Source organism: Sciurus vulgaris (assembly GCF_902686455.1).
Source record: "Sciurus vulgaris genome assembly, chromosome: 4".
In the NCBI taxonomy this organism is placed as follows: domain Eukaryota; kingdom Metazoa; phylum Chordata; class Mammalia; order Rodentia; family Sciuridae; genus Sciurus; species Sciurus vulgaris.
This window is the reverse complement of record NC_136464.1, coordinates 9,654,544-9,669,191: the sequence shown is the minus strand read 5'-3', so window position 1 is coordinate 9,669,191 and position 14,648 is coordinate 9,654,544. Positions and strand designations below refer to the sequence as shown.

Genomic DNA, 14,648 nt, shown 5'->3' with positions numbered 1-14,648 from the left:
TGCTGGCATTTGACCATTTTTAAGCTGAAAAAAACAATCTTTTCATATGGAACAACCTATTTGTTGGCTTGACCAGCTAACTTTACAGCTCGAGATATAAAAAGAATTAAAATGATCCACAGGCATAGTGACCTAAGTAAAATTTTCAATGGGAGGGGACTGGAAAAAGGAGAAACTCTCTCATGAAGAGAAAATAAGAATAAAACAGATTACAACTGCTTGTGAATATGGCAGTGAATTTCCTTTATTCAAAGACAACCATGACAAATTCATTAACTATCAAAAGCTACATTTTACTAAAAACAATCTGTCTTTAAAAATGTTTAATCATACAATATATACAATACATGCTGCTTTCCATTTGGATTTCACTATTCGTTTAAGTCCTAAAAGGGAGAAAAAATAACTGATTAACAGTTTATAAATGATAAGCCAAAAGTTCATATAATATATATAAGTGAAATATAACAACTAGCCCCTCCTCAGTAAATATGGCCCAGGTCAATCCACATTAATGTCTTAGATCTGTTCACTTCTTTCCTTCAAAATATTTTGACAGCAAATATTGGAACAAAAGAAGTTCAATTAATTGAAGTACATATTAGGAGGTTACATTAAATACCAAAAAACTCTCAATTCTCAAAAGCACAGAAAATTGGAGCTAGAAAAAAAAACTTAATAATCTTATTCAAAAATTCCCCAATTTTCTAGAGAGACTCATAGATGAGGAAAATGCAGCTGAGACGAAGTGACTTGCTCAAGGTTTTAAAGTAGGGCAGAGTCAGCAGATTCTGGCTCTGCTTCCCAGCCACAGCTGCTGACACTGCAGAATCCCAGATCATCACCAAGATTTCTTTCTAGACATCTTCCCCTTCATTAGAATAAGGATTATTTCATAGCAAAATTCAGATTTCAGAAATGCCCATTTACTAACAACATTCCAAGGTAACTGTCCTGATCCTCCTTTTCTTCTTTGTACCTAATGGGCACACTGGGGGGGGGGGGGGGGGGGATTCAGAATTTCTCTTATCTAAAATCAGTTTGTTGGGGGGAAAAGGCCAAACCAAGAACAAAGTCCTGCTGTTTGTAGCTGCAAACCTCCCAAGGTAACCAGCCCAGAGAAGGGAACTTCTAGCCCACATGCTGCCTCTGCCTTTCTCACCACTTACACAGTTCTAGGAATAAGGCACTAGAGGGAGGCAAAACCCCAATTTCACTGGCATGGGGTGGGGCGGTGGCAGGAGGAATATGGTTTGGATTGCCAAATAAACTGGTAAAACCATGCAGCTGTCCCACGGAACATGTTACCTTCAGCTGGCGTCAAGCACTCAGCCTCTGCCGGCTCTGACCTGAAGCAATCACAGGCTCAGCAATCTCAAAGGTCTTCACGATCTCCTGGCAGGGAACCAAGAATGTTTGGGCAGTGGGCTCACAGCCAGTGAGTCCGTCAGAAACAGACACAACATACAGAGCTTTACCTCCCAGTCACGGTAACTCAAAGCTATAATTCCTTGATTCCTGATTTGGGTGTTTTGGTCGATTCCCTCACTTTCTTCATTAATATTAACAGGTTCTGTTTGAAAGAAAAAAGTTTTCAAAGGTTATCAAATCAGAATAGGTAATCTGAACAGCAACTGATGAATAACAGAAATGAAACCTTTATTGAAAAGATACTTAGACCAGCCCATATTATTAGGATTTCATACATTATTAAATTGCTACAGTAGTGTTAACAGTAGCAGTAATCCCATTTGCTTCCATTAAAAAAATATTTCAAACATTAGAAAACTTAAATATATCTACGTACCAACCAAATAGCTAAAGCCCTTGTGAATCTAAAATGAAATTAAGAACGTTTAAAGTAACAAGTGCAATGAAAGTACATGATTCTCTAACAGAGAACTTAGAAGCATATGAGTAATAGAAAGTGAAATTATTCAAATAAGAATTAGAGTCGTAGAAACTTGGGGGAGGAGGAGCTGGCTTTCACAGAAAAGTGGTAGAAGGAAACTACAAAAATGGCAATCATAAACGTTCTAAATTAAAATTAAGGGAAACTATCAATTTTGTTAATCTTTACAGCAGATGTTGAATCAGTGACAGGTGACTCTATCAAAGTTTTAAACCTATGGCCGTGTTTTCCAGTTACCTGGGCAGTGTACAATATTGCAAAAATTTGTTATGTATAGTGAATACTCTCTTACACTTCATAAAATACATTTCATAAACTCTAGTAGCAAATATATTTTCTCTATAAATAATTTTGCCAAACATATAATCATTTACCTATTATTGGCAGTCGGTCCTGGTCAAGTCTTATTCTTGCAAAACCATCCTAAAACAAAATGTGGTTTTAGGAGAAGACCAAAATTTAGATCAAAATCTGTAACCACTGGATGAAAAAAAGTATTCAATTAGAAAAATCTATGTCTCTCCGATAATCAAAATATGCACCAACAATAACGAGGAGATGATATGGACAGACTTCTCTATCATCTTTCTTTACAACTGAGTATCACTCAGGTTTCTTATCAGCTCTTTTACCAGACACAGCCTCCATCCTGAGACTCTTAAGTAAAACTCTCTTTAACCAATTTATGCATATTTTACTATGGATATTCCATATTCTGTTATGCACGATTCTGTCACTAAGACAACTAGCAAAATATGCCTTTGTTATTTCTGAAAAAAAAAAACTTTGATAAATATAAGCTTTTGTCAAAGGTTAAAATCAACTTCATCTCACATGTCTAGCAGTGAAACCTAGAGCTGTAACACAGTCTAAAGCAAACGGTACATTTGGGAGTTATTTTAAGACCTATTTGAACGATTTAAGAGTTAAAGAGCTATAAAACTACTATAAAGACCTCCCATATATCCTGTACCCATATTCATCAATGATAACATTTACTTTGATCACTAACTTGTCACATGTACTTTATCCACTATCTCTAGTATATATTATTATTAGGCATAAATGATTTGAGAATGATAGCCAGCCCCACTTCCCAAATTCTTCAGTGTGTATTTCTTGAGAAAAAGGCATTCTCTTACAAAGCATGTCAGTTAAACTCAGGAAATTTACCATACCTTTATCCAATCTATAGTTCCATATCCAAACTTTGACAATTCTTTCTCTACACGCAGGCTGTAGAGAAAGAATTGTCAAAATGCTTATCCAAAAATGCTTGGAACCAGAAATATTTCAGATTTTTTCAGATTTGGAATATTTGTATATTATTAAATGTCTTGGGAACAGGACTCAAGCCTAGACATGAAATCCATTTATGTTTCATATATACCTTATACACGTATATCCAGAGGTAATTTTGTACGACGCTTTCAATGTGCCTGCAACCCATTCCCATGAGGTCAGTTGTGGAACTTTCCACTTGTGACATCATGTCAGTACTCAAAAAGTTTCTTTTTTTAGAGCATTTTGAATTCTCAGATTAAGGACACTCAATCTGTACTTTCTAAAAGGCAAAGGCAAGCACACAAATGTTTAACTAGTTTCTTCCATCTAACATTCCAAATAATGTTTTGCTGCAAGTGTAAACTATATATACTATATAGATAACCTTTGCAAGCTCCCATCTATAGCTTCTATTTTGTCTCCTGCCCTCATCACCCCAAATCTGGGAATTAAACGCAGAGGTGTCCTGCCACTAAGGTACATCCCTAGGCTTTTTCATTTCTTTTCAGACAGGGTCTTGCTAAGTTGCCAAGGTTGGCCTCAAACTTGTGATCCTTCTGCCTCAGCCTCCCAAGGAGCTGGATTACAGGTGTGTACCACTGTGCTCAGCTTAGCTCAGCTTACTTATCCTTTTAAAAGCATATAAAAGCAATTAGAGAAATGTTAAATCTTACCCGTATAATGAAGGAAACATGAAAGATGTTTTCCACTGTACGGGGGAAAGAATGTGGATCAACCACAAAGTCAAAAAAGGACATTGGAGTATCAGCTATAAGAGAAAGAAAAAAATTCTTCAAAACAGAGAAGATCATTTTTTGCTTACCAATAACAACCATACTTTCTATTGTTAGGCAGATACAAAGGAAAGAGCACTCCTGCTGTGGGAGTACAAATCAACTACGCTTCTGGAGGCCAGTTTGGCTTATGTGTTAAAAACATGTATGACTGCTAACCTGACAACCCCCTAAAAAGCCATCCTACAGAAAGAGCAGCACATGTTCACGGTCACAAAATTTTTCATTTCAGCAGTTTATATAATAGTAAAATGTAATAAATAACTTATGCATTAATAGAGCTCTACTGAATACAGTTATGACAAAGCCACAGAATGAGAATCACTGAAAGGAACAAGGGAGAGCTGTAGGTATTGATATGGAAGAATGTCCACACAGAAAAGTCATATTGCAGAAGGATGTGTATAGCATGATTAGCTTTGAAAAAAAATAAACCACTTGCATGTTTATACAACTGACATAAACAAAATAATCTGAAAATAAGCATATCAGGTTTTACAAATGGCTACCTCTGGGAAATAAAGCAATAGAGGTGCTTAATTTTTTGCTTTTCTCACTTTTATGGCACACTTTATAATACTCTTATCTTTCATCATTTTTTATCTTTTTTTATCTTTTTGTAATACCCTTATCTTTTCATTTTTGTTTTTTTACGGTACTGCAGATGGAACCCAGAGCCATATCCCCTGTTCTTTTTATTTTGGGTACCAGGGATTGAACTCAGGGGCACTCAACCACTGAGCCACATCCGCAGCCCTATTTTGTATTTATTTAGAGACAGGGTCTCACTGAGTTACTTAGCGCCTCGCCATTGCTGAGGCTCGCTTTGAACTTGCACACCTTTTGCTTCAGCCTCCCTAGCCTCTGGGATTATAGGGTGTATCACCACATCCAGCTAAAATACCCCATCTTTTTTTCAGAGGCAGTGGGTACTGGGAATTGAATTCAGGGACACTCAACCACTAAGCCACATCCCCAGACCTATTTTGTTTTTTATTTCAGAGACAGGGTCTCACTGAGTTGCTTAGTGCCTCAATATTGTGAGGCTAGCTTTGATCTCACGATCCTTCTGCCTCAGCCTTCCATGCTGCTAGGATTACAGGCGTGCACCACCACACCCAGCTAAAATACCCCATCTTTTTAAGATAAAAATGAAGAGTTACTTCACCAAAATTTGAGTGGGGCTTTCTAAAGGGAATGAGTACATACAAAAATAAAGAATAAAAATGATTCAAAGATTATACACAACTGAAAATGCCTTCTAAATAAGAATCTTGTTGAAAGTGATGTCTTGATAAATAAATTTGTTCCATTTTTTATTTGGTGTCATACTTACGGTCTTCTCGAAAATATGTTTGCAACAGTCCCAAGATTCTTTCCACTTCTTTTTCTGTTGCTTCTTGGTGAGATTCTTCCATTCTTTTCAACTGGAAAAAGAAAAAGGGCATTATCAAGCTCAGTGACTTCCTCACCAGCTAACCATCTTTTTTCTCTTATACACCCAAACTCTTCAAAAACATTTTTTTGAGGATTGTTAGTTTTTATTGCTGCCTTAAATTTTCTAATTAAAATATTTATCTAATTTCAGTAACATTTTAATATTAATATCTTAGTAGAGGGGTAACATTACCAAATCAGCAATTTTCACGTTGAATATAAAATAGCAATATACAAACAGAACAGTTTTGAATAATAGTTTTCAATTGGATGCAGTTTTTCCCCCAAAATATTTTTTAATATCACAATGGTGCTGGAGGTGCTATTGGCATCTGGTAGAAGGCCAGGGATGCTGCTAACCATCCTCCAATGCCCAGGACATTGGCATTATCTTTCCCCACAACAAAGAATTCACCAGCACTGTGTTCAATCCCTTAAAATGCTTAAAGACTCAAATAAAATAATTATTTAAATGGCAAAAGCTGACTCCAATCCCTAAAGCTCAGAAAACATGGCCTATTGTAGGTAAATCATAATGACTACTTTAATTTTAGGTGGTTATAAAAGCAACATCTAAAAAACAAACCTGAGCAGGCATTGCTCTCTGCTCTTCTATCATATGATGTTTTCTTGGACGATCAATTCGTGGCTTTGGCGCGGGAAGTTCTCCTTGTATTGAACCCAACCTAATGAAAAATATGCTTTCATGTCTTTTTCTGTTTTTTAAACAAACTAATTTCCTAACTAAACGCAGCCAGCATGGTATAATTAAATTCAGACCAGGCATCAGCAATATATAGGCTGACAAGACTCTCGGTAAGTTGTGACATCCTTTCTGCTCCCTTTGTATTTCTAAAAGGGTTCCTAGGATCTTGCTCAACCAAACATCTCCTCAAGCACAACATGGTGCTCTGAACAGCAGGCCAATGAGTACCCGTGAAGTCTTCCCAGCAAGCCTGCAGTCTGTTCGACAGAGCCAACTTTTGAGATGAGGGAAGGATGAACAAGTGGGGAAGGCGAACAAAACCCCTCCAGTGGGGTCACAAATCTGATCTAGCAGTGTCAGGGCCGAGGTTCATTGCCTGGGACTATAGAGCACACGCATAAGAAAAAGAGGTCAAGGAAAGGCCCCGGGATTCTTTTCCTTCTGGAAAGAGAGAACTTCAGGTACAGTAATAGATGTATCATATAGAGATCCAAGCCCCAAGAATACAGACCCATGTGGTCATGCTACTTGCGGAGATGAAAATATATGGTATAGATGAACAAATATCTATTCACACGGGTCCATTTCAACATAATATGGCTCTAGTCCACAGAGCTGCTTTAGGATGTTCCTCAAGTGTACAAGAATGTACGGGCAGAGATTTCTACCCAAACATAGGCGTGATCTGGCTGGGAAATCTGATCCTACACTGGTAACCCCTCTGAAGAAGTTACTGGAAGCTTCCAGGTTGGGACCTGTTGGATAAATAAACCTTGCTAGGTACAGAAGATGGGGAAAGGCCATCAGAGGTCAAGGGAACAGCAAGTGCACAGGGTTGTAAGCACTTCTTTGTGGCTCGAAGCTGGGTTGGTTGATGAGATCGAGTTTAAGGCTTCATTTTTAGATGCTAGAATTTATGACCACTTGGCACTAAGCAGCAAAAATCAAAGATACAGATTTTATCCTACAATGTGCACCTGAGTTACCTGAACACAGGTTAGAAATGCCTGGCACTGGACCATGACCAAGTGCAATCCATGTCCCCAAAGCCTTCTGACTGAGACACTACCAATCTCAGGAGGTTTCAAGGCAAATTAGAAAAGACAAATGTTTAGGAGCTAACACACTTAAGGATGCACTGAGATGGCTTAGAAGGTTACTCTAGAGAAAGTACCTATGGGCACAGGACCACTGGGCTTAGAGGCTGTTTTACAAAAGAACCAGCATGGGCCATTCTTTTTTGGAGCTATGGAGACAAGCCAATTTCATTTGGGAAAAAAAAAAAAAAATTTTTTTTTTAATTTTCTTAAAGTTAGAGTTGTATCTAAAACATGAACTGGGCAGCTTATATGGAGTGACTCAAGCATTCTCCAAATATAGGTCAGTGTTCATCCAACAGGACAGATTCTCATAGTAGTCCTTGACACATACTGCTACATAATCTCAAGACACCCTGAAAACCCAGAGAGCAGCAGTGAGAGAACTGCTCGTCCTCCTACATGATAAGGACGTCAGAGAGGATAAAATGAAACCAAATATGCTACAGATCAAAGTCCCCTGAGCTAGAAAGCCGGCACACCAGGAGAGAGCCTTTCCTGGTAAGAGAGGATGAGGGATCCTTAAGGCTGCTTCCCTAACAAGAGCTTATGGACTTTGAAATCAAAGTTTAGAAAGTCTCCAAACAATAGCATGTGACTGTCACCTCTGCAATACCATTTAAGCTTTGTCCCTACAATAAAAAAAAAATTAAGATTTATAAATGGCTGGTCTGTTGGATTTTTAAAATAATCTTACAGAAAGTGGAATGTATGGGTTTTATTAAAGGTGTTTTCTGCTGTTTTGCCTGATATTTTCCAGGAGTCATAGACTATGAATTCAAAATCAGAACTATCTTCATCACGGATGAGTTCTTCAGCTTCTAGCGGATTTACACCCATATGTGTCAGCTACAAAAACGAAGGAAAACAAAAAGCCCCAGTTAAGCCACAAGCAGTCATTTACCACATCTAGTCATCTGCACAACCCCAAGGGGCAGAGGCAAAGCCCGTCTTCAGCATCTTACCATGCTGGCTCAATTCCTTATGGTAAAAACAGTGTTCTATATGCATTCTACTCAAAGTTACCATTTTGTGGCAAATATCCCTCACCCTCTGGGTGAGAAATGCCATGCTTTAGACCAGTGGTTCTCCGCCAGGATGATTTTGCCTCCAGGGGACTTTTGGCAATAGCTAAGTATTTTTGGTGGTCACAGCTGATGCGCTATCAAATCTATGTAGAAGTCAGGAGGCTGCCCAGCCTTCTGCAGTACACAGTACAGGCTCCAAAGCAAAGACTCACCCAGCGCAAAACGCCAAGCTCAGTGCCAAGCTGAGAAACCTGCTGCAGCCCCTGGCAGGCTAAGGGGTTCAAGAATGCTACAAGAGCTGAGCCCCCTGGGGAGTCTTGTACCACAACTAGTTGTCAGTCGAGCTGTACTAGCATAAAAATACAGAATCACATCCTAAATCAAAAACTCCAAAACAGAACAGGGAGGTTCCTGGCTTTCAAACTTTAATCGTTAGCCAATTTCCTAGAGTTCATTATTCAGCTAGAACCTCCGTAAACCCAGAGAGCAGCCGTGAGAGAACTGCTCATCTTCCCGGGAAGAGTTGACAGAAGTCAAACAATGCTCTCATCTCGAAGTTTATCTTACAGAAAATGATTTACATTGAATTTACTTTTATGAAAGAATACTTTTATTGCATTATGCTGTAAAATGTCTGGGCATTATTACATGAAAATAGTAATATCATATGTAAACAATAATCACAAAGCCCTCAAGGAGCTTAATCTTATTAAAGGCAACCAAACTTCAAAGCAAAGAAAGGCTACGAGGGCCTTTCACTGTGGCATGGTCGGAGCTCTTCCATTCTCTTGCCACCCAGTCCTACCTGACCCTTGTGGGAAGGTGTTTCAATTTTTGTCTGGTGCAGTGGGCCACGCCTGTAATCCTAGCAACTCAGGAGGCTGAGGCAGGAGGATCGAGAGTTCAAGCTAGCCTCAGCAGATTAGCAAGGCCCTTAGCAACTCAGTGAGAACTTGTCTCTAAATAAAATATTAAAAAAGGACAGGGGATGTGGCTCATGGTTAAGCCCCCCTGGGTTCAATCCCCGGTACCAAAAGCAAATTTTTTTTTTTTTTGGTCTGGTCAAATCTACCAGTTTTTTCCTTACAGAGTCTCTGTTTGATGTTGCACTTGGGAAGGCTTTCTCCAACCAGAGTCTAGACAAATATTAATTTAGGGTTTTATATTTACTGCTTTAAGATTTCTGGATTAATTCTGACAGTTAAAGTACAGAGCTTAATCTTATTTTTTTTAAATAATTTTTAAAATATCCGATATATGGTCACTTTATTCAGCTGTACATTAGTGTGCTTTTTCCTAGAGGCATTATATTTCATACACACACAAAAAAGGTTTTTTGTTTTTTTTTTAAGAAAAAAAGAACATTTTAAGGTATTAAAAAAAAAACAAATTGGAAATAACTGGCTGCCTCAAACCTTTACAACATAGTCACTTCATCTGGTCAGATCTCACAGTATTAAATCATTTTAATAACCACTTAACATAAACACCCAGTTAGAAATCTTATGTCCATACCAATGTGCATCTCTGTGCTAGGACAGAGGATGTCTCAGAGCAGAATAAAGCGAAACAACAGAGCAGGACACAAGGTCAATCTCGGTGTACTTTTTTTAGTAAATCCATGAAAAGAGTTTTAAAATTTCAGGTAACAGCGGGCTGGGATTGCTCAGTGGTACAGTGCTTGCCTAGCACACGAGGCACTGGGTTCGATCTTTAGCACCACATATACATAAATAAACTACTGTGTCCACCTACAACTAAAAATATTTAAAAACAAAAAAATTCAGGTAACGACTATTCAAATTTCTTAAGAGGCAAAGAAATATGAGTAAAACAAAACAAAACTATAATCATATTCTCAAAGGCAGCCCAAAATATGCCTCTTCACCAGAACTCACATCTCCAGCTGAGCTCTGTCCCCTGCGGTGAGAACTGCAGCCCAGCCCAGGCAAAAGGCCCCCAGGTTTTGGAGAATGATCTAGACAATTATGAAGTGACTGAGGAAATGGCCATTTATGAGTAACATAGCATCCAGAGCCTCAGAACACTAAGATTTTCAAACTGTTCTAAGTTCCCAGTCCAGATTCCACCACATACTTCTACTTTCATCTGTTTAATCTGGCAAGATCTCTTTAGAGGATTCTGAGACCAGAAAAAGAAAAAAAGGAAAATGAAGTGAAGACCATTTGCAGATTGATATATGCCAAGTTGATAATTATACAATATAACAGAAAAACACATTAAAATTGGATAGCTTTGAACTTACTAGAGTTTCAACATATCTTAACATATCAAATGAGTTCAGATCAGAGCGCAGCTGCTTTGCTTTCTCTTTGCCCAAATCAGAAGCCAGAACAAGAAACTGGGCATCTAGAACTGCTTCTCTTGCTCGGGACACTAATGAGAAAAGGAAAATAAGCACATTATTGACAGATACCTCCCCCAAATATCCAACTACTTATTAGGACTTCTCACTGGGTTTTAAAAAAAAAAAAAAAATGCAAAAGGCTGAAAATGAATCTATTTTCTAAAACTGGTGCCCACTTCACCAAAATCTCAATCCAAACTGACCAGTCTTCCTAAAAGTCTGCTTTCTATCTAGTTTTCATGCTCCAGAACTGAACCACAATCTCTTAACAACCCCAGTTTAACAAAAATCTCTTATCATGTGTGACACTCAAATAACCCCTTCCAATCACTATTCTCACCTGTGCTGATATAAGTCAAGTCGAATGTCCACTAGGGGAGACATGAAGTTTGGAGAGATGAAGGTTCAACTGGAGGAAACAGCAAGGCTGGGGGTGCTGGGCTTAACACCCTGTGGGTGACAGGGAGCATGAAAAAGCAGTCTGGGAACACTTGCAGAGCAGAACTCTAAGTGGGAGCCCAGTAGAGACCAGTCCAGCCAAGTTCAAAATACAAAAATGCTCCTCCGGCTTGCTCCTCAAGGCCATTTCATTTATAGCACTGCTTTCCTGAACGAGCCTCACAAAAACAGCAAAGTCTCAGCTGGAGAACTTGCTGAACTTGTTTTTGTTCTTATTCATCATTTTTTTTCTCAGAGGAAAGGTTTCTAACCATTTCGGGAGAGTCACTGCAGAAGTGACAATGAGAAAGGAAGCCAGGCAGAGGCAGAAGCTGGTTACTGGGTGGACTTGTTCCTGGGCTCTACCCTATATGGCCCTTGCCCATCAGCCCCATGGCATGCTGCAAGAAAAGTGCAAATATCACATCACAGATGCCTGCTGAACCTCTAAAGATTTAAAACAGAGACATTACATCCATGAATGTAGAGAAAGTAGAATTCTATTTCTAGGGCAACTTTTAGGGTCCAGGTGAGAGAACAATTTTGTCTGAAATTTCTGTAGTACCACAGAGCAGAAGACACAACTGGAGAGCATGTTGACAGGAAGTGTTAAAGGTGGCAACCCTGAAGCCACTAGCCGTACGAGGAAATGGCTAGAAGCAAGTATCCCAGTCCATGAAGAACATGAGGAACTGAGATATCAGGGCCAGTTCTGTTGACTCTTACCCTGATTTTTGCCTGCATTCTCCCTTTGCATTCCCACAGAATTGTGAGAGGATTCTGGGGGGACAGTGTCTGAAGAGTGTCCTAGAACTCTTTGACCCCCAGCCCCTTCCTGTCATTGAACACAAATCACTGCTACCATAACCACTTTTATTGCTTTTAATTCAATCGAAGTGTTATGGTTTGGATGTGAGGTATCCCCAAAAGCTCATGTGAGACAATGCAGGAAGGTTCTGAGGAGAAATAGTTGGGTTGTGAGAATTTTAACCTAATAAGTGACTTAATCCCTAATGGGATTAACTGAGTGGTAACTGGAGGAGGGTGGGATATGGTTGGAGGAAGTGGTTAATTGGGGGCATGGCTGTGGGGTATATATTTTGTATCTGGAGCAGGGAGTCTCTCTCTCTCTGCATCCTGATCACTAAGTAAGCTGCATCCCTCTGCCACACTTGTCCACCATGATGTTCTGTCTCACCTCCAGCCCCAAGGAACAGAGAGGGCCTTCTACAGACTAAGACCTCTGAAACTATGAGCCCTCAATTAACTTTTCCTTCCTGTTATGTTCCGGATGGGTTCTTTTAGTCACAGCAGTGAAAAAGCTGACTAAAACACTAAGATTGTTTTCTTAAAGCTCCCAGTCCAGTTCTCTAAATTACCCCCTCCTCCTTGGAGGCCAACAGGTGCACTTGCAGACATGGCCACCACCACCGGGTTACAGGAGGACCAACAGCTGGGGGAAAAGAAACTAGAACAGGGACAGGAAAAGAAATGGGACGTCAGAGTCTAGGTCAGTTCTTTAGTTCATCCATTCAATAAATGGTGATTCACTGTGAAGCTCTCAAACTGTGAACCCGCAACAGAACCGTGGGGGGCGGGCCTGTTAAAACATAGTGGGACCCACCCCCAGAATGTCACGTGGATCCCTGAGTCTGTGCTTAGCAAGTGCACAATGAAAGTAGTATTCTTGCTATAACGAAAAAGCTTCCAAACCCTGCAAAGCACCATCACAAATGTGGGAACTGTGCAATGTCAATAACTGGGCTCTTATATAAAACTAAATGATCATAAAACATACAACAGCATATATAAAACTATGAATTACCTCCATTAAACAGAGTGTTGGCCTCTTCAAGGACCTCTGTTAATTTGTCGCTGGCGTTCAGAATATCCTCCCGGTTTTCTGTGTAAGAAACCACAAACTTTGGTAAAATGTGCTCATCGTTTACTAAGAAGTAGTTAACAAACTCGTGTCACCTGAGGTGGCAAGGCCAAACCCGCGCCCCTGATTCCTGGATAATTACTTGAAACGCCTTCACCTTTTTAACCTACTTGGCCGGGAAGGAGAAAGGCGACCCTCCGCTTTAAGCAGCATGAACTTGAAAAGCAAACCCCGGCTCCCTCTACCCCTAACCCGGAGGGCTTGGCTCCTCTGCAGCCTCCGAGGAGGAGCGGTTCTCAAACTTTGCAAGCAACAGGGTCACCTGGGCGGCCACGCAGCAGACGCGCGGGCCCACCCAGAGTTTTTCAAAGTCGGTGGTCGGGGTCGGGAGCGAGAAGGTGCCTTTCGGGCAGCCCTCGGGGGACGCGTGGCTGCGGGGCCGGCCGCCCACGCGAAGACCGGCTGGACGCAATGAAGAGCAGAGGCTTCGCGTCCTCTCCCTACTGGCCGGCTGAGCTCGGGCGAGTCGCCGGCCGGGTCTGGCCTCCGGCTTTTCCAGCCTGCCCATCGGGGACCCGCTGCCACCGCCAAGGTCGTGCGGCTGCAGCGACAACACGAGCACTTTGTAAATAGGGGAAGGCGCGGCCGCCAGGCCTGCGCCGCACCTGCCCGCGGCCCCTCCCCGCCGCCGGGCGCAGGCGGACCGCGGCCCCGGCCCGCGCCGCCCCGAGGCGCCGCCTTACGTTGGACGGAGTTGATGAGCGCCCGGTACTGATGGCGGATCTGGCGGCACAGGCCGTGGTCGGTCTCCGCCTCCAAGCTGGCCGGGTCCACCATCTCGTCCCCGGAATCCGACGGCTCTGCCTCCTCCAAGCTCGGGCGCTCCGGGGCCTCCCTGCGCTCCGGCGCGGCGCCGCGGCGGGACAACGGGGACCGCGAGCGGGAGCGAGAACGGGTGCGGTCCCGGTGCGGGTCGCGGCCCCGGCCCCGGCCCTCGGACCGGCGGCCGCTGCTGTCTCCAGACATCGCGCCAATTCGCCGTGCAACTTCCGAACGGCGGAAGTTCGCGCCAGAAACTGAAACCCCTGCTCGGCGCGAGCGCCTGCTCCCGGCGGAACGCGGCTCCGGGCCCGGCGCGAGCGCACAGCGACGCCTGTGGCGGGAGGCCTGCACAGGGGCCTGGGCCGCCGCCGCGCCGGGCTGCCGCGGGCGCGGGGTCCGCACCTGCCGGGGCCGCGGCGCGCCCGGGCGCTGCCCACTGCCCCCGGGGGCGCTGGCCGGGGCCCCGCAGTGCCCTCGACATGGGTGTAACGCGACCCCACTTACTCCGCACTGCAAGGTCTTAGACTCTTGGCTTTCTGGTCCCCCGTGCCCACCCCGCTAGACCTGCCATCTTCCCAGGGTCCCTTGGCTCTCCAGGACGCAGCTACAGCCTGGCAACAGCGTGGGCACGCAGCCCTTGGCTGAGCGAGTCCCTGCGGTGGAGCAGGACAGGACGAGTGCGGGAACAAGAGGAGTGGTCCGCTGCTGGCTCATCATCTGCGACCAGAGCCCGTGGGGGGGCGGGGTGTGAAATGGGGTTTCTGTGCAGCCTACAGTACCACTCTGAGGACACAAAAAGGAACAAAAGTGACCGGGGCTCCTTGAACTTTCTCATAGTGAACTGTCAACCATGCCACTTAAAATCTCCAACATGGCAGGC

General features: G+C 42.6%; 1 protein-coding gene across 2 annotated transcripts; it reads right to left on the bottom strand.

Annotated features, from left to right (window-relative positions):
• Window positions 1-219: 219 nt before the first annotated feature.
• NSMCE4A (NSE4 homolog A, SMC5-SMC6 complex component) lies at window positions 220-14,425 on the bottom strand. Of its 2 annotated transcripts, XM_079138486.1 has the most exons (10): window positions 13,690-14,423; window positions 12,890-12,967; window positions 10,525-10,655; window positions 7,928-8,079; window positions 6,014-6,113; window positions 5,327-5,417; window positions 3,871-3,965; window positions 2,287-2,335; window positions 1,479-1,573; window positions 220-1,395 (listed from the first exon to the last, which is right to left on the bottom strand). In XM_079138486.1, exons 1-10 carry the CDS (start codon window positions 13,970-13,972, stop codon window positions 1,321-1,323), a joined length of 1,149 nt encoding a protein of 382 aa, XP_078994612.1. In that variant the 5' UTR covers window positions 13,973-14,423; the 3' UTR covers window positions 220-1,320. The 2 variants fall into 2 exon arrangements, with proteins under 2 accessions (XP_078994612.1, XP_078994611.1); XM_079138485.1 differs by having other exon boundaries at window positions 220-1,573; window positions 13,690-14,425.
• Between the last annotated feature and the right edge of the window lie 223 nt (window positions 14,426-14,648).